The sequence below is a fragment of the Rhopilema esculentum genome, chromosome 5, assembly GCF_057945365.1.
Source record: "Rhopilema esculentum isolate cy_ngs chromosome 5, ASM5794536v1, whole genome shotgun sequence".
Taxonomy (NCBI): domain Eukaryota; kingdom Metazoa; phylum Cnidaria; class Scyphozoa; order Rhizostomeae; family Rhizostomatidae; genus Rhopilema; species Rhopilema esculentum.
The window spans coordinates 6,627,446-6,650,041 of NC_142819.1; the positions used below are offsets into that span (position 1 = coordinate 6,627,446).

At 36.3% G+C, this 22,596-nt stretch overlaps 1 protein-coding gene across 1 annotated transcript in view; it reads right to left on the reverse strand.

Moving 5' to 3' along the window:
- Positions 1 to 22,596, reverse strand: part of LOC135689889 (telomerase protein component 1) — a 41,118-nt gene that overhangs the window by 14,116 nt on the left and 4,406 nt on the right. The window contains exons 5-38 of the mRNA XM_089108528.1: positions 22,122 to 22,348; positions 21,510 to 21,567; positions 21,282 to 21,381; positions 20,729 to 20,838; positions 20,344 to 20,452; positions 19,723 to 19,840; positions 18,890 to 19,070; positions 18,192 to 18,347; positions 17,482 to 17,553; positions 16,790 to 16,959; positions 15,758 to 15,814; positions 14,533 to 14,614; positions 13,977 to 14,230; positions 12,881 to 13,123; positions 11,683 to 11,793; positions 11,009 to 11,129; positions 10,481 to 10,663; positions 9,780 to 9,940; positions 8,754 to 8,904; positions 7,777 to 7,959; positions 7,290 to 7,382; positions 6,639 to 6,771; positions 5,972 to 6,161; positions 5,566 to 5,666; positions 4,736 to 4,815; positions 3,954 to 4,068; positions 3,729 to 3,793; positions 3,472 to 3,515; positions 3,098 to 3,254; positions 2,685 to 2,780; positions 2,084 to 2,208; positions 1,534 to 1,683; positions 1,092 to 1,200; positions 622 to 741 (exon numbers count right to left, since the gene is read on the reverse strand). Of these exons, the coding sequence (XP_088964654.1) occupies positions 622 to 741; positions 1,092 to 1,200; positions 1,534 to 1,683; positions 2,084 to 2,208; positions 2,685 to 2,780; positions 3,098 to 3,254; positions 3,472 to 3,515; positions 3,729 to 3,793; positions 3,954 to 4,068; positions 4,736 to 4,815; positions 5,566 to 5,666; positions 5,972 to 6,161; positions 6,639 to 6,771; positions 7,290 to 7,382; positions 7,777 to 7,959; positions 8,754 to 8,904; positions 9,780 to 9,940; positions 10,481 to 10,663; positions 11,009 to 11,129; positions 11,683 to 11,793; positions 12,881 to 13,123; positions 13,977 to 14,230; positions 14,533 to 14,614; positions 15,758 to 15,814; positions 16,790 to 16,959; positions 17,482 to 17,553; positions 18,192 to 18,347; positions 18,890 to 19,070; positions 19,723 to 19,840; positions 20,344 to 20,452; positions 20,729 to 20,838; positions 21,282 to 21,381; positions 21,510 to 21,567; positions 22,122 to 22,348 (4,425 nt within the window). The remainder of the gene's footprint in view (positions 1 to 621; positions 742 to 1,091; positions 1,201 to 1,533; positions 1,684 to 2,083; positions 2,209 to 2,684; positions 2,781 to 3,097; positions 3,255 to 3,471; positions 3,516 to 3,728; positions 3,794 to 3,953; positions 4,069 to 4,735; positions 4,816 to 5,565; positions 5,667 to 5,971; positions 6,162 to 6,638; positions 6,772 to 7,289; positions 7,383 to 7,776; positions 7,960 to 8,753; positions 8,905 to 9,779; positions 9,941 to 10,480; positions 10,664 to 11,008; positions 11,130 to 11,682; positions 11,794 to 12,880; positions 13,124 to 13,976; positions 14,231 to 14,532; positions 14,615 to 15,757; positions 15,815 to 16,789; positions 16,960 to 17,481; positions 17,554 to 18,191; positions 18,348 to 18,889; positions 19,071 to 19,722; positions 19,841 to 20,343; positions 20,453 to 20,728; positions 20,839 to 21,281; positions 21,382 to 21,509; positions 21,568 to 22,121; positions 22,349 to 22,596) is intronic.

Sequence of the window (22,596 nt, forward strand, 5' to 3'; positions counted from 1 at the left end):
CGGATCAGTTTATGCAAATAAACCATTGGTGCCACGAAGACAGCATGGAGGAACAGAAACACGACATACTTGAGTACATTTCGTCTTCCACTCTTCAGAGTATAAACATCGGATAACAACTTAAAGGGAGCAAAAATTTATATCCTGATGCGGATTGAAAGTAGCGCGAGAGCAAGCCGGATATATTTGATTGGATGCTCGTTTTTGACGTTCCAAAAATATGTAAATTCATTAATCAATAACACCAAATCATAGTTAACCGTTTCAGCATCAACATATATGTTGAATGGAAATTTGTAATGCGCACCGACGCGCAGGAGGAGTGTTATTTCAAAAACGTGTAAAATTTCGATTACTGAGCCAAGGTTTGCAATGGGACTGGCTCTTAATTATATCTGACTGGTCTAATCTATGAGTAAACTATTTCAGTTTCAGTAAGATTTTGTTAACAATTATTAATCCTTAATAAATTCTTGCCGAGAATATTAATCATAGTATACAATGCCTGTTAATAACATACCTATTTCATAAATTATCTTTAAAACCACTAAAAGTAATTTTGAGGTGAGTACAGAGAAGAACTGTGTATCACCTCCTTTAAAAAAAAAAAAGATTGCATACCCTTGTCCCAGACGTCACTGCCCAAAGGAAAACCTCTCCCAGTAGAGCAGATGAAATTAGATGCTTTCCAGATGGAGAAAACGTAACTGCACGGACAGAGCTCTCGTGGCCTTTCAACAGCTGTAGAATTAAACAACGATACGAACTAGGTTACACCTTGCTGTAGTCAGTAAAATGCTTTCAATATGAACTTACTAGGACAGGTGAACTTACTAGAACTTACTATGAACTTGCAGGGAACAAAGTGGCAAAACTCTATTATTAAAGATTAAAAATACTCTTTTGAAATAGAAGTCACATTTATGATATGATATGATATGATATGCTATGATATGATATGATATGATATGATATGATATGATATGATATGATATGATATGATATGATATGATATGATATGATATGATATGATATGATATGATATGATATGATATCTGACAAACCCAACAAAGCTGCAAAGGTTCTCATACCCCTTGTCGTTTGTTGGTCAACAAATCCCAGAGCTTTATGACGCAATCCCAGCCACCGAGAGCGACAAGACGACCCGCTGGATCACATGCAACGCTGTTGTACGGTCGGCTGTAAAAGATGACGAGACCCTTACTGAATAAGTTTAATCACAGCGAGAATTCGTTCTAGATGCTTTGACAAATAAAACAAATCAGCTTACATTATGTTAGATAATTAAAGCTACTGTATTTTGGGAGAGATTCTTGGGGTCAGCGGAGGAAAGTATTAGATTTCAGTCCCGTAATAAGGGCCGAATTATTGGGGCACCTTTGCTTGAGTAGAATAAGAATGCAAGGAATAGTTCATTAGAAATGAAGGACTTAAATGAATTTCATAAACAATAGTAGCAACGGCCCTGGACTCTATGGCTTCGAAAGAAAATACAAGAGAAAATCTACATACGTTCCAGATTTGAAATCCAGGACCTTTTTTCCGTCCTGTATATTCCAGACTATAGCTTGACAGTCAAATGAAACAGAGATGATTTGCTGTTTTGTGGGTACAGGTACACAGCACGTAACTGGTCGTCTGTGGCCCAACAAGCGCTGAACTCTAAACAATAAGACAAACATTTAATAAGAATATTGACACCATAAAATAGTTTTAGACTCTCTCGAATGTCATACTGTTAAATATTGCACAGAGAAAAACTTTTCTGTGTTTAGGGGTGGATATGAAATAAAAGATGGCAGAAAGTAAATCAAGATGAGCAGGCCTGATGAGTTAATTAGAGAGAGAGGGAGAGCACTCCCAAAAACCAGATCCTTAGAGAATATCTCTTGTCGAAGCAACCTTCGAGCTGACTTGAAGTAACACCTCTCCACAACGAACAGTAAATATGCTCTCTTATCGGGTCTCTCATAAAAATTGGGCATCGTTACCCATTTTACCTTAGGCATTGGGATGTAAACATAAACAATACCATGCATGTGACGTCACTTGAGCACCTCACCTGTGTCCTCCTGATACATTCCATACAGACAACGTGCAATCCATTGACGCACTCACGAGCCTTTTCGGTCCAACGAAGCAGCATGACGTTATGCTGTCTGCGTGCCCTATGAATCTTCCAATGTCCTAAAAATTCAACAACAAGAACAGGCTGAAGTTCAACAGATGTTACAAGTGTTGCAGTGGTTTCGAAAGTTAAGAAAGCAAGCTTTAATGGGAGGTTTTTTCCTTCACAACTTCAGATGTAGTATCTGACTAGAGCTTTTAAAAGTATTTGATCATACTGGAAGGAGCACAACTTTGCACAAACTTGAAAGAAAAACGTGAGTAGACTATATTATAACTGGCCGACTTCAGTTTAAGAATGCTAGCTAGGTTGGCCACAGATCATTACATAACGCCAAAAATCATTGTAGATATCTCTTCAAAACAAGCAACCTTTTAGGATAAGACTCCAAGTAATAATCTGGTCCAAAAATTCTTTCCTGCAAGTAACAGCCTCAACCAATGGACCCGACCTTTCACAGGTATATATGTTCACAATATCTAAATTTGTTCATATTAAGATTGCACAAATAATAGTATATAATAAGCAAAAATACATTTCCAGTGGCGATGTCAAACATATGAACTGTCCCATCTGTTGTGCCACACACAAGTGTGCTGCCATCCGGTGATATATCCGTTGAGAGGACGGCCTAAAAGAAAGTGACAAATTTTAACAAAGATGCCAAAGCTCCAACGGAAGCTCTAACAACTCGTAAAAAACGGCTGAACTACAAAGCAGGGCTCTTAGCAAACAAAGTCTAGTTTTCGGATGAATTTAGTAAGGTTCGCGTTAATTCTGAGGTTGTGTACTAAAGGAAAAACTTGATATATCGTTGGGTATTCTGTTGTTGATGTATCGTTACTGATTTTATTTGCCATGACCATGGATACTCACGGAGAGACACAATAAAACTTATCCCTATTACTTACCATGCTACGAAACTAAAATAGGATCTTATGTGCATACCTCGTTGAAATTCATTGTTCGCTTCAAAGGTGTTGGTTTGGCTGGTTTGTTCAGCCATTGGAAAACATTTTGCTCCTTTGAGTACTGCACAGCATCCTGGTTTAGCTGCTCAGATGCAGAATCGTTCAACGCTTGTTGAACCACAAGAACTGGATACCTAAAATAATTAAACTCAAAAGCTAGATGGAGCATTGGAAATTCAACAGATAAGATGGAAACAGATCACACAAATGTGAATCAAAACTTACTTTAAAACTGGAGGACAATATTTTTGGGCTTTACGGTTATAAATTCAGCCATAAAAATAATTCATATTCGTATTCATATTCATATATGATACAAAGGTATTCAAAAAATAAGTACGGTCTACTTACCGGTTCAGTATATGCATGTTCCTACCAACAAATGCTTGATAATTCTAAAAAAGGTTTAGATAGACAAACATCATCGTTATTGGTATCAAATACAAAAATTGTAACTAAACAACTTACAATAACGCAAATACTGTTTAAGCAAATATTTTGTGAATGCATGTTTATATGTATGTCTTTCTTCTGGCAGTGCTAATAATAAAAATTCTTTGTAGGATGAACCTTTTTAAAGAATAGATGATAAACAGTAATTAGCAAACCTTTACTCTGGGGTTTTCAATGAAGCTCTGACGTTGTCGGTTTAGCTGAGGTGACAGATCATCAACTAATAAAATAACAGAATTCTACAATCAAATCTATGACATAGAGCTGCTACTAGATTTTTTCAATCTGTTTTTAATTGGAAATGTGGCTTGTAAATTGTCGATAAAACAGGGTATGAGTTTCATGGTCAAAATTCCATAATGAGTTAGAAAGTGACGTACCATTAGCCAAAAAGTCCTCAAGAAGCTGGTTCCCCAGCCCAGCTTGAAACTTTGCATAGATAAACGACAATGAACATAATGTGTCTTCCAGATCCTGCCAAAGTCCTCCAGCAGCCTAAGGTAGAATTTGCAGAAGTAAACAAAAAGGATGTTACAATTTTATATCACTCAATCAAACTCTAAGAAATGCCATTTTCAACAACCACGTACCGTATTACTTCAAAAAGACCCGTGGCGTTCTTTAGAAATTTCATGCTTTTATAAGGGTCTGTAAAGCGGGGCACTTTTTACAAACAAAACATTTTAAACAATACCAGCACCATTTCAAGGAATTAGAAAAAACACTTTGTTTTCAAGAATGACTGAGGAAAGGAAGGTTGGATTAGTTGTTCCAGCGAAATACATTGTTTATAAAAAGTAGGTATTTTTTACATTATCAACCGTTCATCCGAAGTGGAGTGGTAATAACAAAAAGGTGGTTTACTCCAGGTAATACGACATGAAGTATAGCTGCTGGACGATTATCGGAGTTTTAACTTAGGACCGTCTTGTTCTATACTTAAGCGTGCACAGTGCCGTGTCAGATCCAACAAAATTTTAAAACGCACGGATACAGCAATTTTGTGTCTGAAATATCTAGAGAGCAATTGATGCGGGCTTACATAGAATAAAGAGAGGTTATGTAAACGCAAACAACAAAATGCTACAATTATTTAAAAAAATAGTAAAAATAAGAACATATTTATGCATAAAAATTTAATTATGGAGATAGTGCAGCCTACCATGTGATGGATAACTTCAGACAAAGCCTTGGAATCACCCTGCCTCCAAGTGCTATCGAATGACCTTCGTTTGTAATAAGCTAGAATGAGAAATATTCGTTTACAGATAAACAAAACAGGATGCTGAGAATAAATAAGGGTTAATTATATACAAGAATAAAAGGGTACAAAAAGAGCCACATTAGAAAGAAGGGAAAAGGTTTTAAGCCAATCAAAATTCGCAATAAAACAATAGAGATCTGAGGAAAGGGCAACAATATGTCAGAGTTACTCTAAATCTCGCACTACATAAAAGGGGTTATTTAGAGTAACTATTAAGAAAAACTAACAACTTATGTGCTTGTTAATTTCCCCCTTTTTTCAATTTAGCGTCCCCTTCGAAAAATGCCCCTCTTGTGAGATTGGCAGTTGTGGGAAATCCTTTTTTTAAATTTGCTCCACAAAATGTTTGTTGTCAGCTTTGCATTTTCTTAAATGTTCAGCATTTAACATATACCCCCGGTGGGGAGAGGGGGAGGGGGAGGCCTTTGACAATGTGCAAAATTTAGTGAAGATTCCTAGGACAGTTGGCAAGGTCTATCAAACAGTGCTCTCTGCGACCGCATCTGGTCGTTTAGAATTACCAACAACAAGGTTTGCTCCATCACCTGAGCCTCGCTTTATCCAGAGTAAGTATCAAAGTAACTTTTGCCAGGGTCACGAGTTTGTGTCCACAAAAATGAGCTTATATGGCCATGTCACATGAGCTTACATGGTCATGATACAGTAAAAAAAGCAATGAACGGTGGAAATCTTACGATTAACAACAATACGTGCACTTGAATTCATACCTGCAAGTACTCTATGTATGCGAACTGACATGTCGGAGGCGGAGGAGCGAATGTACTTCTGCTTAACAAGATTGCGGACATCGGAAAACGTCAGCTGTAAACTGTCAGAAAAACGTTTTTTAACAAAGGCAAAATTAGGTTTGAACTCTTTTAAGAATAAAGGTTATTTCAAATTCATTGAACGTAGGATGATCTATTAAAATGGCAAAACGTTGGAGTGACTGGTTTCAAATCGTCATAAGAATGAAATAGATAAAGCATATCTAAGAAGTATAGCTACAAGCAAAACAATTTTAAGTTAAAGAAGTAAGAAAATAGAGGAGGGGATTGGGTTGAAGCACGGGCACATAATAGCAGAGAAAAGTATGAATAAATCACAAACAAAAATAAAGACACAAATATCAACCTTTGCTCGTCTGACTGCTGAATGAAGCCTTTAAGAGATCTGGCAAGCATCGTGAATTCTATCCTCGAAATTCCTTCTGTTGCCGAAATGTTTGTGTTCAAAAGAGAAGAAGCATTCATCTCCTTAATGGATACTTTTTTGCAGTGCTCCAAACAGCATATTATGTCAAACAGCTCGTCTTCAGATAGAGCTAGAAAACCATATGATTCAGGTAACATGCAAGAATCTCAGGATTATCAAATTACATATGGGTACTATCAGGACGAAAACAATATTTGAAATATTACCGGAGCAAAATATTATCAAGTTGTAGGTGTTCCCAGGAACATTTTCAACGAAATTCAGGTAAAAGCTTAGTGGTGAAATTCTTCTATAAAATTTCAACTCCTGTTTTCTATACAACTAACTTTCTCAAAAATTATGATACATTGATGGATATCAGTGACATGAAAAAGGATAAGTGAATTTGACGTAAACGGATAAGTTTCTTTTCTGCCTGATATCGTTATAAGCATGAGTCGGATAACAAATTGGCCCCCAAAGTCATTGCTTGAAAATATCTTTGTGACAGGCCCATATCCATACACAAGGACCATACCCACTCCCTTCACCACCATTTTGGGCTTTAATATATAATTTTAAGATTACAGAAGCAGATGATAAATACTTTGTCTGCTGACGAATAACACCATCAGCGACCACGATACTAGGTCTTTCCCATGGTCACTTTCCAGCCTGTTACTGATACTCTGGAGGAGCATAGGCACTGTTTGGGCCAATGTCCGCAAATGGTCGGAAACCTTAAAATACAATAAAAGAATTGAAAGAAATGTAGACCAACCATTGCAGAAATAAGCAAGAAGTTACAAGTAAGACTTATTTGAGAATTTGAATAGGTATCTCCGCACAATTATCACATTCCTTCAGTTGGGTTTTTGTAGCAAAAGTCTAGGTTATTTGAGTGTGCTGTTTGCGAATATTACATACCAAAAACTCAAAAATCACCGATTAAAAGCAATTAAGATTATATTATAAGAATTAATTCCATGGAAAAAATGAGGTGTCAGACAATTGCTGCTAGGAAAAGAAACACGAAGCTACCAAAATATAGGACTACTGATAAGATTACAATTCTCTAGTCTGTTGCTGAGTGCATCATGTCATTCAGACAGAGCAGTACACGCTGACTTAGTTAGACAGTTAGCTTATTAGGCAGTTAGGCAGATAAAAGCGTCAAGCAAGAAGCTTGGGGTGGTAAGTAAGAACTGTACAGTCCTACAGACAATAAAAAAAAACAAAAATGAAAGATCAGTCTTACCATCTCATAAACTCCAAAGAATCGAAGTTCTTCGCAGGCAAGTTTGAGAAAAATTGGCAGATTTGCTTCACGCTTTGATACCAACATTTTCATCTGAATAAAACAACTTTATTCTTGCAGATTTTATAAAGTAAAGATTTCATAAATAATCAGGAAAATATTAAATTGATTGAAGTTTAGATATAACTCTAAACAGTGAAGATAAATATCAAAGAAAATATTAAGGACAAACGACAAAAAGCAAGAAATTACTGCATCCCATTTCCTTTCTTTTTTCAGCACTTCCATTCCCTTCTAGCCATTCATAGCACAAAGATCAAGGTATACCCTTGCTAATAATGTACCTTGCCCCTTCTACCTAAAGCCTTGCTAATAATGTACCGTACTCTTTCTATTGTCTACTAATCGATTTTCTGATCAACGCATCGAAAACAACGCATCCAAGAATGGAGAGGTCACAAAATGGAATCCAAAAAAGCTCCCTTACCTGATTATTAAAGGCTGATTCATCAAGCTCCTTCCTGTGCTTCTTCAAAAGTCGCCTCACGAATTCAACCCTTTCCATCATATCCAGCGCCCCGATTCGAAGAGTTTCAACACCTTTCTTCCTTGACTGTAGTGTTTGTGCACAGAGTCCGTCTTGATGACAGGAAATGACAAAGCAAATACCCTGAAATTACAAATTCGGTGTTGCAAACATAAGGAAAAAAAAGAAAAAAAGAAAGGAACTCAAGAGTTTTATCGAAATACTGATGATAATGAAAGCAAATTCGCTCTCAAACACCTCTCAAAGTGTAAGAAACTATACCAAATATGGCAAACTGGATACCCAGCTCTGGGTCGAGACGAGGTTAAAGCAACATAGTGACCGTAATTGCTTTCGTTAGACAACCGAACTAACCAATGGTGGAACTAAAGATGGTAGGTAACGCACACAGCTTTCAGCATTTTTCGAGGTGCCTGATGGTTACGTACCATTACGAGATTAAGGTTTTTCAAATGATTTATTTACCAACGTTTAAAAAGGGCAAATCCGTCTTCACGGACCCAAATTTTTTTGTTATACATACAGTGCCTGTTTTTGTATTTTTTTCCGAATCACATTCATTAGCATTTTCTTTTCAAAAATGAATCCTCTCTGTTTCATGTGTAGAGATAATGAAAATTACAGTAAATATAAAAACAGTTTAAAAAACCATTTTCTCTCAGTAAACCAATACTTTTTTCAAGGATGGAGGGGAACAGGGTGTCGACAACGATCTTTTTAAATAAGTAATTGGGTTCCAAGCCTTAAGGAAGTGCTTGTAGTCGATGGAGCTGAAACGTTTAAGAAAAAGGGTGTTAGATAAATTTCAATTCGTTTCAATACAGTTAACTGGCTTAACTCATTAATTCTGCCAGACAGCGCTGTAACAATGTTTATAGAATCCAGCGTTAAAGCTTCTAGAGCTGCCAGACAAATACCTTTGGAACGGGATCGGGCAACCAGCCGAGTAGCGATACCTTTGCCGGTGTCTCAACAAGATCGATGCCATCAATGAAAATCATCAATTCATCTGTTTCAGCTATTCTGCTTGCATCTTCAAGCAACAGAGAAAACTCACTCTGAAGGTCTCTAAAACGAAGCAAAGAAATCACAATAGTTGGACATCAAAAGACATTTATCTAACAAAAATAGAAGTAGCTTTTGCAGGTTATAGAAACAAGAAAAGCCTCACACATAAGGAAGAAAGTGAAGTACTATATAAAGTCATACTGACAGGGCATTAAATGCTATACAAAAAGAAACCCTGTGAAAATTTTAAAAATAGATGCATCTTATTTAAAAAAAGTTAGCTGCATTAGCAAGCTTAAAATTCAAAAATTAATACATGACGTGGATCATAACAACGCTCCCAAAAAGTTCCAAAACTACTTCATCGCCAATTCAATGAGCATTGATAACAATACGACATAAAAACTAAGTGTGAAAACAGTAAAATCCAACAGAAAGTGACGTAGCTACGAAAACGCAAAATGTCAAATAACAAACGTAGAATAAACTTGAAACGTTTGTGAAATCTATTCTGAACCATACAGCATTTCAAAACTACAAATTTCGGTAACGTATAAATCAAATGATGGTAACGCATAAGAATTAGGATGCTTTGTATCTTAAATGCTTTTTTGTTTTGTTAGTAATCTAGTTTTGTTGCATTGTAGCTGAAACTAGACAAGCCCTGCTTCAGTTGGGTCGTGTTTTTCGTCATGGTTATTATCATTATTATTGAATTGAATTGAAACAGTGATCACATAGAGCTTTAAGTTTATAGCAGAAACTTATTCCTTTTTCAGGATGCCATTACGTATGATCAACATGAAAATGTGATTTTTTTCAATTATGTTTGGACACATTTAACTATCATAATGTTTTAGACTTCTAAACTTATAAAAAAGAACTGATAAAAATGCTTTGTAATAGTTTATATGAATGGAGATAAACTGTTTTACTTGAAGGATTCTGGAATATCTCTTGGTTTATCCACATGTGGCAAAATTGAAACAAAAAGATGTTTCACTAAGTCATGGATGTTTCTCTTGTCAGGAACAGCATCCGCAAAAAAGCAAGGACATGAACTCTTTTCACCAGAAACATCCTTATATAGCTTTGCCTGAAACAGCCACAAAAATACTTTAACACACGGAAACGTTAACAAAATTGTGGCAAATTACGTTTCAAAAAAAAAAGAATATTAGCCGTAAAATTATGATTGTGCAAAAAAGCTCTAATAGTTAAACAGTTAAACAAATCAAGTTAAACAGTTAAACAGCAAAATAGTTAAACAAATCAAATAAAAGAGTTACAGGCCTGGCAACAATTGGAAAGATAAAATCCTAAGAGTGCTTCAAAGAATTAGAAATGTGACCCCATAACGACCAAATAAATAGAACTCTGTATGTATCCTTGGAAAAGGACAGCATAGCTCTCGAGCTGTAGAATTGAGATTTGTCAAAGTGGGGATCTTGACCTTCTTTCTGAAAAGGGCCAAAGGACCACTTCTGGCAAAAATTCATGAAACAAGCTTAAATAATGCAGAACCAATTGTCACATATTAACAATACTTTTCCAACATGCTTTTCAGCATGTATTCAATCTATTGCTGTTACGTTTCACTATAAACAAAATCAAATTAGCTTTGCAAAAAACTTACCATAAAAGAGGTTTTGCCACAACCGCTTTTCCCGGTGATCATCAAAACGCCACACTTGGTTCTGGCGCATGTTGCGATTATTTCGAGGCTCTGTTTCAATGCAGATTTTCGACCGACGAAATGTTCCGCGGCTTTTTCAGCAAATGCATCATGGGGGTTGACGCTATCTTCTAAATCAGTGGTCTTCAAAAGTAAAACAAGGCAAATGGGATTAGGCTTAAACCTGCATAAAGCAGCAACATTCTTAACAGTATAGCATTTCCAAACTGTATAGCAATTCCATGACATAACAAGATTCCAAACGGTTTAAAAATGCCATAAGGATCCATGGGCCTTTTGAAAAGTCTGATTGGACTTCAAGCCCAGATTACCTCACTTGATCCATGCTTCCTTTGTCGTTAAATTTATTGCTTAAAGGAGTATCACAACTTATGAATACGTTTTCAAAGCATTATTAAGCAAAATCACACATCTTGCTAATAGATGAGCAATAATACTCTGTCAAGTGTGCAATGGGAGGTTTCTTACCTCATTCATATAATTATTCTTAACCGCAGTCCACACATTGTTCAGTACAAGATTACCAAACTTCTCCAGATTTGTCACAATTGGTTTTCCATCAACAACACCACCCCAAGAGCAAGAGTACCTTGAGAAATAATATTAATCATTCAATAGATTGTAAAACCATAATCTTGTTATAAAAACATGGTGTCATAGACTATAGTAACTTTGTTTCGCGTTTTTTTGGAGTGCCGAACAGCTTGCCCCTGTGCAATTCAACTTATCGTCGTCTCGAGTATTCTCTCGCGTTTTCATGATTAAATGCAACCTAAGACTAGGCTACGCGCCATACCGGTTCGCTCGTTAGCATGATTTCAGCCAAAACGTGATGATTTCAGCCAAAACATTGGGAAGAAAATTTTTGAACCTCCTAGAAGAGCATTAATAAATGGAAATCGGAAGTTAATTTTTTAGCAATATCTACCAAAGGCGAACAGAATCACTTGAGAGCACTGGTGGTGTTCCAGAAAGGGTAGTTGACACTAATTTATAAGCAGAATACCATATCATGATCTGAAGAGCTTAGTTCCTGGCACATAGACCCATATGTCAAGACACTCCAAAACGATAAGTATTTTAAAAATACTTCGTTGATAAAACATAATGCGAAAAGACGAAAATATTGCAGAAATAAATACTTTGACTGTTCAAGTCCACTTTTCCTTATGTTTTCTTTCAATGCCTTCCACTTATGCAGCGAATCCACATTGTCAGTGGTAAATTCGGTGACATACTCTGCTGGAACATCTCTAGATTGAAAGATCATAACTATAGAAGAAAAATATTTTGCAAACAATAAGTAAACAGAAATTATTGCATCCGCAAAAAGTTCCCTACTATCAAATCACCTAAGAAAATGTTTCGGGATATGTAAAACGAATACAAGCGCTTCAGGTTAATTCAAAATGCAGAAGAATATAGAAAGCGTCTTTTCGAAATGGAGTATTTGACAGGATTGATTTAGTCTTGCATGGCTCTCGCAAAGTGCTTCTTGTGGCCAGCAAAGTTACCCGGAAGCGAGAATAAGCGAAATGCGAATGAAACCAGTCAAGAACCAGACTGCTAAAAGATACTCTTCAAAGAAGGCGGGCTCTGAGTACCTGTGTTTACGAGACAGATTGAAAGGATTCAGGAAAAGCGGATATAGGGATAGCCAAATGAACATATGTTGCTATAAGGATACAAAGATGCACACCTGCCTGATGATCGCATTAAGCAAGAAATAGCAACTTATAACCTTCCTATTCTACACTCATTTTTTTATAAGAAACTGGCTATACGAAACGAGTACTGGACAGTCAGAAAAACTTAAGAAACTTCAGTACTCGAAGCAAAAAAATGAAGAAACTATTAAATCATGATAAAACTGAGAACAACGAAATTTTATAAAATCAAAGAACAAGATTGCCCTGTTGGCCTATAACTCAAGACACAAGGGATCAAAATATACTTCCCACATCTAAATACAGCATCGGAACGGAAGCGAATCTCTTGACGTCATAAAAAAGGTCACAAACATTTCATAACATCATTCATGACATCATAATTAAGAAACTCTTAAGAAACAACGAGTATTGAAATTTCCAGAACATTAAGAAACCGGAGTATTCAACAACTTTGTTTCTTATAAAAAAAATGAGTGTATACCCCAAAAGCGTGTACAGGTCTGTCTATACTGTATCAAGCAAGTTATGACAGACCCGTAAACAGTAGTTTCCATTACAACGAGATATATGTGGATTGCAAGGAGTGCAAGCAAGAAACAGTAACTATGGAATTTATGGCGTTAAGTTCAATGGCGTAAAGATAATTTCGTAAAAATTGTTAAGTTCATACTTCATGAAGCTTCGATCTCTAAAGTAGAAGAATGCCCGACCGACAACATCTTTGACTCTAGTAAGTGCAAAAAGGTTCATTTCAAGCTCTGTGATCGATCTGCCTTCGCAGTGTCCATGCAATCGCTCGCATCCTGGAATCCTGTCCAAATCAACGTCGCTTGGGATCCAGCCATATCGTCCACCGACAATTCCAATAAAGATATCTGACCTCAGCACTTCAGAGAGACAAATCTCCACTTGGCTGCGAATGGAAATGATTATGTCTAGTTTTATCAAAATACAAAATATTGGAATAGTCGTTTTTTCTCTAACAAATGTAATCTTGATTTAATCATCTCTGCATGGTACTAAATTGACAGGCATATATGCTTTCCAATTGTATTGTTTTAATGTAATGGCTTTCACACTCGTCAATTCTTCCGTATATACGATGATATGAAATTAGAAACTGCCAAAGTATATGCAAATTACTGGGATTCGTTTTTATGGATAACAACAAAAGTAGTTACGTTTATTGTAACTTGGAAGCCAGAACTTCAAAATTTTTCATAAATCAGGCTAACGGTCAAATATCATATAAAACTTCTAATGCCTTTTAGAGGACTCTCATGGAAAGCACCCTCGAGTGACTGAGGCCTTACTCTGTAAATATTTGTATTATTATCATTATTATTATTAATCCCTCTTTCGGTGCAACTATCATCCCCAAAAAACGAGCGCGCAAAAACTTTAACCCAGACCGACAAAGATTGATGTAAAGGCCGATTTCCATTTGACATTTTTTGTGCGCGCGGGCGTAGCGCCCAAATCTGAGCATGCGTAGTTAAGTGCTGCTGTCAAGTGGCCGAGCGCACAAAACGTTGAGACCCTATCAACTTTCTGGCGCTCACAGCGGACGCAAATCGAGACCACTTGATTTCAACTACGCATGCTCAGATTCAGGCGCTACGCCCACGCGCACAAAAAATGTCAAATGGAAATCGGCCTTTACATGTTTCTTTCACTGAATCTTGGCTTCAAAACCTTGTATGAAAATCTCATTATGAATAATCTCAAAAACGATATCGAAATTCAAATTATTGCCACAGCATTACTTCTCTGATCTTGCTTGCTCCTCCGTGATTCCCCATCGCAAATCGATTTCGTATATATTAATGAAATGCTGCATTGCACGCGCTCGGAGTTCAGGGAAAACATATCTGGTGAGCAGGTCCCGTTCTCCGTGCATATCTCGAAACGTAGATGATATAAAAACACGAACACTTTTCCACCAAGGGGAGCTTCTCTCGATTATTGGTGACAATTGAATTTCATTTGTGGATAGCTTGATTGGTCTTTTCCCCGATATCTGAAACACGAAAAATTATACATGGTTGTACAACTAGTAAAATTATTGACTAGCAAGTGTAAACAGTCCTATATCAAGAAGGAATTGTACCTCTTCCAAAAGAGGAATAAAAGAAAGGGAGCCAGAACGAATAAAGGTCAGAAAAATGTTGTCCTGTTTAAGATTGGCATTGTTGATTAGTTTCAGCCACAATTCAAAATTTTACGTGCTTTAGGAAAGGGCCTCAAAGTGTTTTTGAAGTGTAAACACAGGATATACGAATTGATACTTTAACTGTAATTTACTTGAAAAGTTGATGTTACCTTGATGTCCCGTAGGTTATAGGCGAGATCGATGTTATCGACATGACTCAATAGCGTGTTGTTGCCTTTCTCTGTAACAAACCTAAGAAAAATAACAAATAAATGATGAACTGGAAATACTTCTATTTTGAGTTCCTTTCTTTAAACCAAAATTTATTTGAAGCATTATATTTATAGTCATCTCCAAATGCTTTTCATGAGATTTAATCTAAATGCAAATCTAAAGTCAGTGATGACTTGGCCTATATCTTTGCCCCAATACTGAGGTTACGATACAAAACAGAACCAGCCTCGGTTTCCAATTTTTCAACCTCCGATTTTACTTGCATCAGTAATTAGCAAGGGATGTGGATGAAGAAAAACTGGGGATGGGAATTATCAAAGGACCAATCAATTGCATTTAACTTTCTCTCGCGTTTCTTAAGATCCACTTCTGGACATAAATTCTCTGCTTTGGACATTACCGACGTTTATACCCGGTGGAGTGTCATACGAAAGGTACTTTAATATGATGTGCTTCCGCTCTTCCGCTACTACTTTCAAATTTTGAGGGTATCAAAGGCACATTTGAATAATCGAAGGTAAAATTTCAAGCACTCGGGTGAACAAAAATTTTTTTACCAAAGAGATAAAAATATTAGAATAATAGTGTAGGCATCATTCGTCGGGGGAGGGAGGAATGACAATCGATGAAGTACTGACAATCGATGAAGTACTGACAATCAAGGAAAAAATGGAGCCCTGGCTTTGTCCCAATCTGGAAAGGCTGTTCTTCAGGGCCAAGTTCCTTTTTTCTCAGAAAAGGTTCTTAACCAAATGGGCTTTTTGCTGATCATAAAATCAATTTTTTGAAGAAAATCATAGTACGTTAAACGTCGGGAAAGAGAATCTACATGGAGTGAGGTTCCTCCTCTAGATGGTAATATTTCATCTGATTAAACGAATCGTCAGCTGCTTTCAGTTTCAAAGATCGATGACTTATTAAGGTTGACTTGTAGTGTAAGTTATCATTATTTATGTCACTGTATAACCGAAAAATACCAATAGAAATATCCAGGAAGGGGTTTTTTACCTGAAACGACTTGAGAAAGGTTCAAACCCAAATACATAGATAAAAAACAGCATACGAGTAAAGAAAATTATTGAAAATTGTAGAGATATTTGCCTTAAATTTCTATAAAAATAAAAACGTAGCTTATAACAACATTATATTTATGTCTGTTACCTCAATATCTGATCGCTATATGAATCAATCGAAATATTCTTCGGTGATGGGGATGGCCTGCAAAGGAAAATATATAACTTGATACAGCTGACATTTTACAAACAGCCATATTTGACACATTCTACTGTGCCATCAAAAGCAGGAAAGGACACAAGTTCATCTGGTCCCTACTTTGGATGACATTCACAATTTTCATACTAGAATCTAAGCAAAAGAGATAGAATCTAAGGTAGCTTTATACCAAAAATTTGTTTCCTGTCAAGGTTTAATTGATTATTTGGTGCTACGCTACCCTGGTAAAACCAACAGTGATAAGGGGGGGGGGGGCGCTGCTGTTTACTTTCTAAGCATTCAATCAAAACGCTTTGTTGCTTCGATGAATGAAATTGTTGCTTCTATGATGATTCTGTTTCCAATTAAGTTCAAATCTTTGATTCCAAACAGAAGCAAATTGCATAGTGCATTTGAATCCAATTTTAACAGCCATATTAAGCAACAAAGCATATGCTGCAAAACTGTAAGAAAAGCAGGGGTGAGAAATTTCACTTTGCTGCAAGCTGTAAAAAAATGGTGCAACTTTCAAAGAAGCTGGAAAAGACCCAATATTCACATGAAAGGAAGAAACAGAAAAAAGGATTCTGTAGATAGATTTCATAACGAATCTGCAAAAGGCTTTTATAACTTCATTCTGAGGGGGCAGCCATGTAAAGCAAACTCAAATTTCAAACTGGTGTTAAATTGTTCTAGCTTTGAAAGTGCACAGATAAATAAAATATTTGCAAATAGAGCAATCTCTTTGACTATCGTGACGTTTTGGGGGCAACAGAATTCTCTAGCACAACATTCCTATACTGTTCCAAAAGGTGAAGAGCATGCAGCCCATCAAAAACTGATCTTTTATTTACATTTTTATTCAACAGAGTTGGGTGATTCAACGATTGGTAACCCATTCCTAGTGCATAAGAGAATAAGGTCCCCGTTCAGAACAGATGAACCAGAGAATTTTAAAAATTAGACCGAATAACAGCCTACCTTGTAGAAGGACCTCCGAAATTTCCCCCAGCTCCAATGTTCACATCAACTAGCAACATTTCTGAGTTAACAAACAGACGGTACTTCTCGACAAAAACAGTTGCTAAGAACTGCCAGAATTCTTTTACTGAACTATGGTTGAAATTGCTTAAAATCATCAGATTGTCAACCTGAAACAAAAATTAAGCATAATTGACACCTAGATTAAAATTGCAGATCAGGTCATCTTCATGGCATTGGGTTTGGCATTAGAAATAAAGCGCTAACCGAACTGAAGGAATTCCTTGCAAATCAAGGTACTAACCCAGGGATGTCAAACTCAATTGCACAAAATCCAAAACATATTTAGGTAACAGGCCGAAAAAGATGAACATTTATTGAACACACTATATAAAAACAATACTATGAAATGATCTCGCGGGCGGGATACAATTACACGCTGGCCCGGATGTGTCCCGCGGGCCTTGAGTTAAACACATATGTACTCGCCACTGTACTTTGGGCTATTCTTGATAGTAATATAGACTTGGCAATTGTTTTGAGTCTACTCTCTGACATTATTTGAGAATCAACCGCAGCAAACCTTGATTAAGACCCAATAGTTGTGATCCACTTACATATACGAGAAGAAAAAAACACATCATAGGGCATGACTAAATCCCTACCAATAAGCTGAAAAGGCTATTTCGTACCTTGACTTGGTCGCTAATCAGTTTCCAGAAATAATCTTTGATGTCTTCTCCATTATTCTCAGAGCGCATAAGCTTCGAAAGCAAATTGTATGATAAGAGCAATTCAAGAAGGGTGAATTAATGATGGAATTCCGTTATCGAGTTCTCAGGTATGACTGAACTCTAATGAATATATATTTTAGAACTGTTGAATTTTGACTACCTAAATTAGAAGAACGCCATAAATACTTCTAAATATGGAAAGTCAGTCAAATATGTCACAAATCGGGTGATGTATGTCAACAAAAGATGTGAAGTTTGCCCACATATCTTTGCTGATTCAGCTTTGCTCATCAAAATATGAACAGAGACAAATTGCAGAGGATCGTTGGGGAAAGAGCCTGTGCTCATGTGGCCATATCTCAGCCAATTTGTAATACCTTTAGCTGATTTTTCAAATTTACAGGCCTTCCATGATGCTCTTTCAAGTTATGAGATCCAAAGATAACAAATTCTGAAAATTGACTCTTGTGACGTCATCAATAAAGAACGCTTTATTGCTAATGGTTTTATAACGTGAATTTTATATTTTCAAGACATCAAATATGAACTGATATGTATTACAACAGACTGTCCGTTCAGTAAATCTAAGTTGAAATTATGAGGAAGAAGATTGTCTCACTTTTAGGATTCTTCAACAAAAACTACAGCAGACGTCGGTTTATCATTACCTTTACTTTTTCAATTGCGTTGAGTAAATTGGTCAACATGGTGTCTTGGTTTTGGATTTCATGCAAGACAAACTTTCCGTTGAGAAAAAATAAGAGTTTGCATTCCTCACAACTGTACTTTGCCATCAATCCCAAAAGAAGTCCAACCTCAAGAATCTAATAGTGATTTGAATGGAAAAATACATTATTATATTGAAACATGCACACATGTGATATCATTTCACTGATAACATTTGTGATATATACGAACGTCTAATAAACTATTAGGGGGATTCAGTGGTGAAATAGGGATATTCGCGTCATGAGAAGGGGAATTGTCCATTGATCCACCTCACCTAATTGATTCGACTAAACTATGCTCGTGACTTTATTATTTACAAAAACCTGAATCAATTCCAACATAAAGGTGTTCAAGCCAAGATAAAAGATATATCAGTCAATATTCTGGGACAAGGGACAGAGACAGAGAAAATAAATTGACATGAATGCAATTTGGAGCCGTGTGTGACTGAAGCAAAATATGTTTACGAGAAAGAAATTATTGAAATAAAATGGCAAGTCGGCAAGATAATCGAGATTACCTTTAAAAATACCCCCCTCCCCTTATCTATATGGTTCAACAATGTAAAAAATTTACCCTAAAACGCATATGCTTCCTTACAATGTCATTAAACATAGCAAACATTTAATATTGATACCGTTTTTGTTTTGCCGAATGACTTTGCGGAGGAGCATGGTTCATCAAGGCTGCTTTCGACGTCACAAATAATGATGGAAGATCCTGGCATAGGAGTTATGTTGTGTATACATGATATTCTCACTGCCTTGTCAAGAGCCTTTCTGTACTTTTGTATCAGATCCGAATCGTATTTGAGATCACTATGGTTGGGAAATAGAACGTTTTAAAAAATCACTGCGTAGAGAGAATCTCGGACTTTCACAAAGTCGGACAATTTTTCAATTGCAATTGGATTTTCCTACCTTATTCAAGTTGTACCCCAGATAAGTCGGACATTGACTTAGTCAAAATGTTTCCATACCCACCCCCCCCCCCTCCCTTGAAGGTCCTTTTTTAAGAGAGTCAACTGTACACGATGCCTGTTGTAGATAACGTAATATTGGTTTCAATTTGGTTTCAAAAGTACGCTATTCATTTGACCTGTATCATACCTGCCTAAACAATGAACACTGTTCTAAGGGGGGGGGGGGGGTGACAGGGAACGACGTAAAACGATTCAAGCCGATGGGTGTTGCTTGTTGCATGTGCTTTTTGCAAGCATTGTAGGTTACACGAGGGTCGTGACAGATAAAACAATAGAAGGACGTTCATAAGCTCATTGATGAAGCTTTTAATGAAACAGTTAGGATAATATTGAAAAGGAAGAGGAAGACATCGAGGAAGACAGAGCCTTTTTCGTTTTGTTCTAATCAAAGGATGAAAAACACGTTAGCCATCTTGTAAAATCAGCCTGAAATTGCAGAATGGCAAGGTGTAAGACAATAACCCATAATATACAGGGAAAGAATATACCTTAACTGAGATATCATCTGACTACGCCCACGGCCACCCCTGCCTCTTCCGCGACCACGTCCGCGACCTCTTGCACGACCTCTTGCGTAAACAGGCGGAGGCTGATCGGTTAATTCACCTGAACGAGACAAATTTCATAAGAGCTGATCAAATTTTCGCAAAAGAGGAACATCGAATGGCATAAAATGATAAAAACAAGATGCAGTCCTAAAAATAGGAAAGAGGGCTGTGTTGCGATTTCCCTAAAGTCGCCTTAAAACATAAAAAACGGAATTAGTTCAAGCGTTTAACACAAGGTTGGGTCACGTATCAATTTTCCAGACCAACAACTCTAATAATTATGGTATTATCTTAACCAACAATATCGAGCTTAGCATCCCCAACCACCACCCCCCCCCCCCCTCTCACGCAACCAGTGGAAAAATTAGTTGGACAAGATGTAGCTATCTTTTGCATTTGCAACTTTTTCATCTAATACTAATTATTTCTAAAACTTATACAAACAAATAGCTTGAAATCTTAATATACATCAGAGTTATTCAAGTTTCTATAGGTAGGTATGGCAAATTCATATAAAAATAAGAAATTTCCTTTAGCATAGCTAAACCAAAGATGAATTACCATTTATTGCTTTTTGCTCCCACATCTTATATTTTTCGTCCAAATCGTTTATGACGTCATATGCAGAAAAGAATCTAAATGGGAACTGTTTACTTCGGATTACAGTTTCCTAGAAGAAAAAAAAACATTAAAACATTTCTTCTATATTTTATTCTTCTTCTATTCACATTGTACATCACAATTTTGTAGGTAGAATAGAAAGGTTTTAAAAAGGCACACCGACTGGTCGCCTGATGTTCGTATAAAGCGTGTGACTCTGAGAAGCAACTGTGAACCACCCTCTTCTATATACCAAAGACCCTGTCTTCTGCAACAGACAAGTTAAAAGTATTTTCATTATATGTTAATCAAAATTAAAATTTGTAAAATATATTCCTCAGGGTACCTCGTTTGTCAGTCGTTTCAATATAATGTTATGATGTTTCGTACTGATTCCTGCTTGCAGCATGTTTCTGAGATTACGCAGCATTGCCATAAATGGAAGCTTGTTGTGATCTATTGTCAAAAAACAGTAGTAAAACTTTTGAACAGATTTTCAAAATTATTAAACATACCAAAGCATTTACTGTGAACCATCTGATCTACAATTTTTCACATTTGATCTCACTTATAGTTGTCTTCTTACAAGACTAGTTTCTAAAATACTGCTATCTTCTCAAACAAACACACTAAAAGAACGCTTTCAGGACAACCGAACTTTTGTAACAAATTATAAAAGTTGTTATTAAGTCATAAGAGAATGACAATCTAGGCCGCATGAATTAGAAAGTAAATAAACTTAATCGCCTTTAGAGTTGTGAAGCAGGTTCTCTTGTAAGACTTCTATTTCCCCTAAGGATATATGGGGTAAAACAAGGCAAACTCGATAGGGATGAATAAACTATAACCTACAGCCAGTATATTTGTTAATTGCAAATTAAAACAAACAAAACTGATACCGAGCAACTGTTCCCATGTGGATGCCTTATTTCCTTTGAGAGCAACCTGCGTTTCCCATGTTTCTGGTATTGGCAATTTCATTCTTTTACCAGCTTTCTCCTAAATAAATTAAAACTTGCATAGAGGGTGTAGAAACACTAAAATCTATGATGACTTACAATAGAATATATTTGTAACATAAATTCAATGCTGCTTTGATAGAAACGAAATTTGAATAAAACCAGTACCTCTTCCCATATCCCTTCCAGTCCTGAACGTCGAAATTCGTCAACAGTTGATGGATACCTAATAAATAAGGCATCATCTAGGTTATGCTGTCTCCAAGACTTATATAGCCATGAAATGTGAAAGTTATGCCATTGCTTCCTAATATTCCAAAATTCTGACAGCTTTATTAAGATCTGATCACAATCCTAACTAGACACAATCAATTGAGTCTAAAAAGCATCTTACTGCATAAAACAATAGCAACAATTTTGCAGTCTAAATCTGAGTAGTGCAAATTTTCTAAAATGGTTATAATACACAAACTCCCCCCAAATAGATGCTGGCTTGATTACCTTTAGCAGTGAGCGATACAATTCAAAAGTTGAGGATGAGCAAGTGTGCAGTTAGTCATGAAAGGTATTTTCCCTATCTTTGCAAAAACCAAACAGACTTGAAATGGCTACAATAATTATAGTTGTCTGCTGATCACAGATAGCACTAAAAATTCTGAGTTACAACCAAGAGCAATATTATTCTACAGAATGTAGAGTTCTGCCTATATATGGCATTGATCATGATAAAACTGACTGGTAAACAGTAATTTCTAAATAAAAGTGGTACAGACTACATACTTTTTCCCCACAAGACACATCACTGGATAGACAGGGTTTGAAATGTGCAGTTTTCGAATTAACTGTTTCAGTGTAAATGACTTTCTTTGAATTTCCTCATCTGACTCAGATTCATCTTCCATTATTTCAGATTCAGACAACTCGGAATCAGATGACTCAGAATCAGATGAAGTAGATTCAGTTGTTACAGAAGGGGATGTTTTCCTCTTTGGTTGATTCATCTTCTTCTGTAAACAGAATTTTATACATTTTCTTTAAAGTAATAACATATATAAAAGTTTGTCATTTATATCTTTACAGCTTTATCTTAAATTTCAGGCACTTACAGAATTGCTGTCTCAAAAACTTTGGTTAAGTTCAGAATGCATTTAACAAATTTTACCTATTTTGCTAAAAGTTTTTCGTTATTCGCTTTTTATTGGGTTGCTTTTATCTTTATAAAAACCAAATTATTTCTATTATGCTTCAGAAAAAA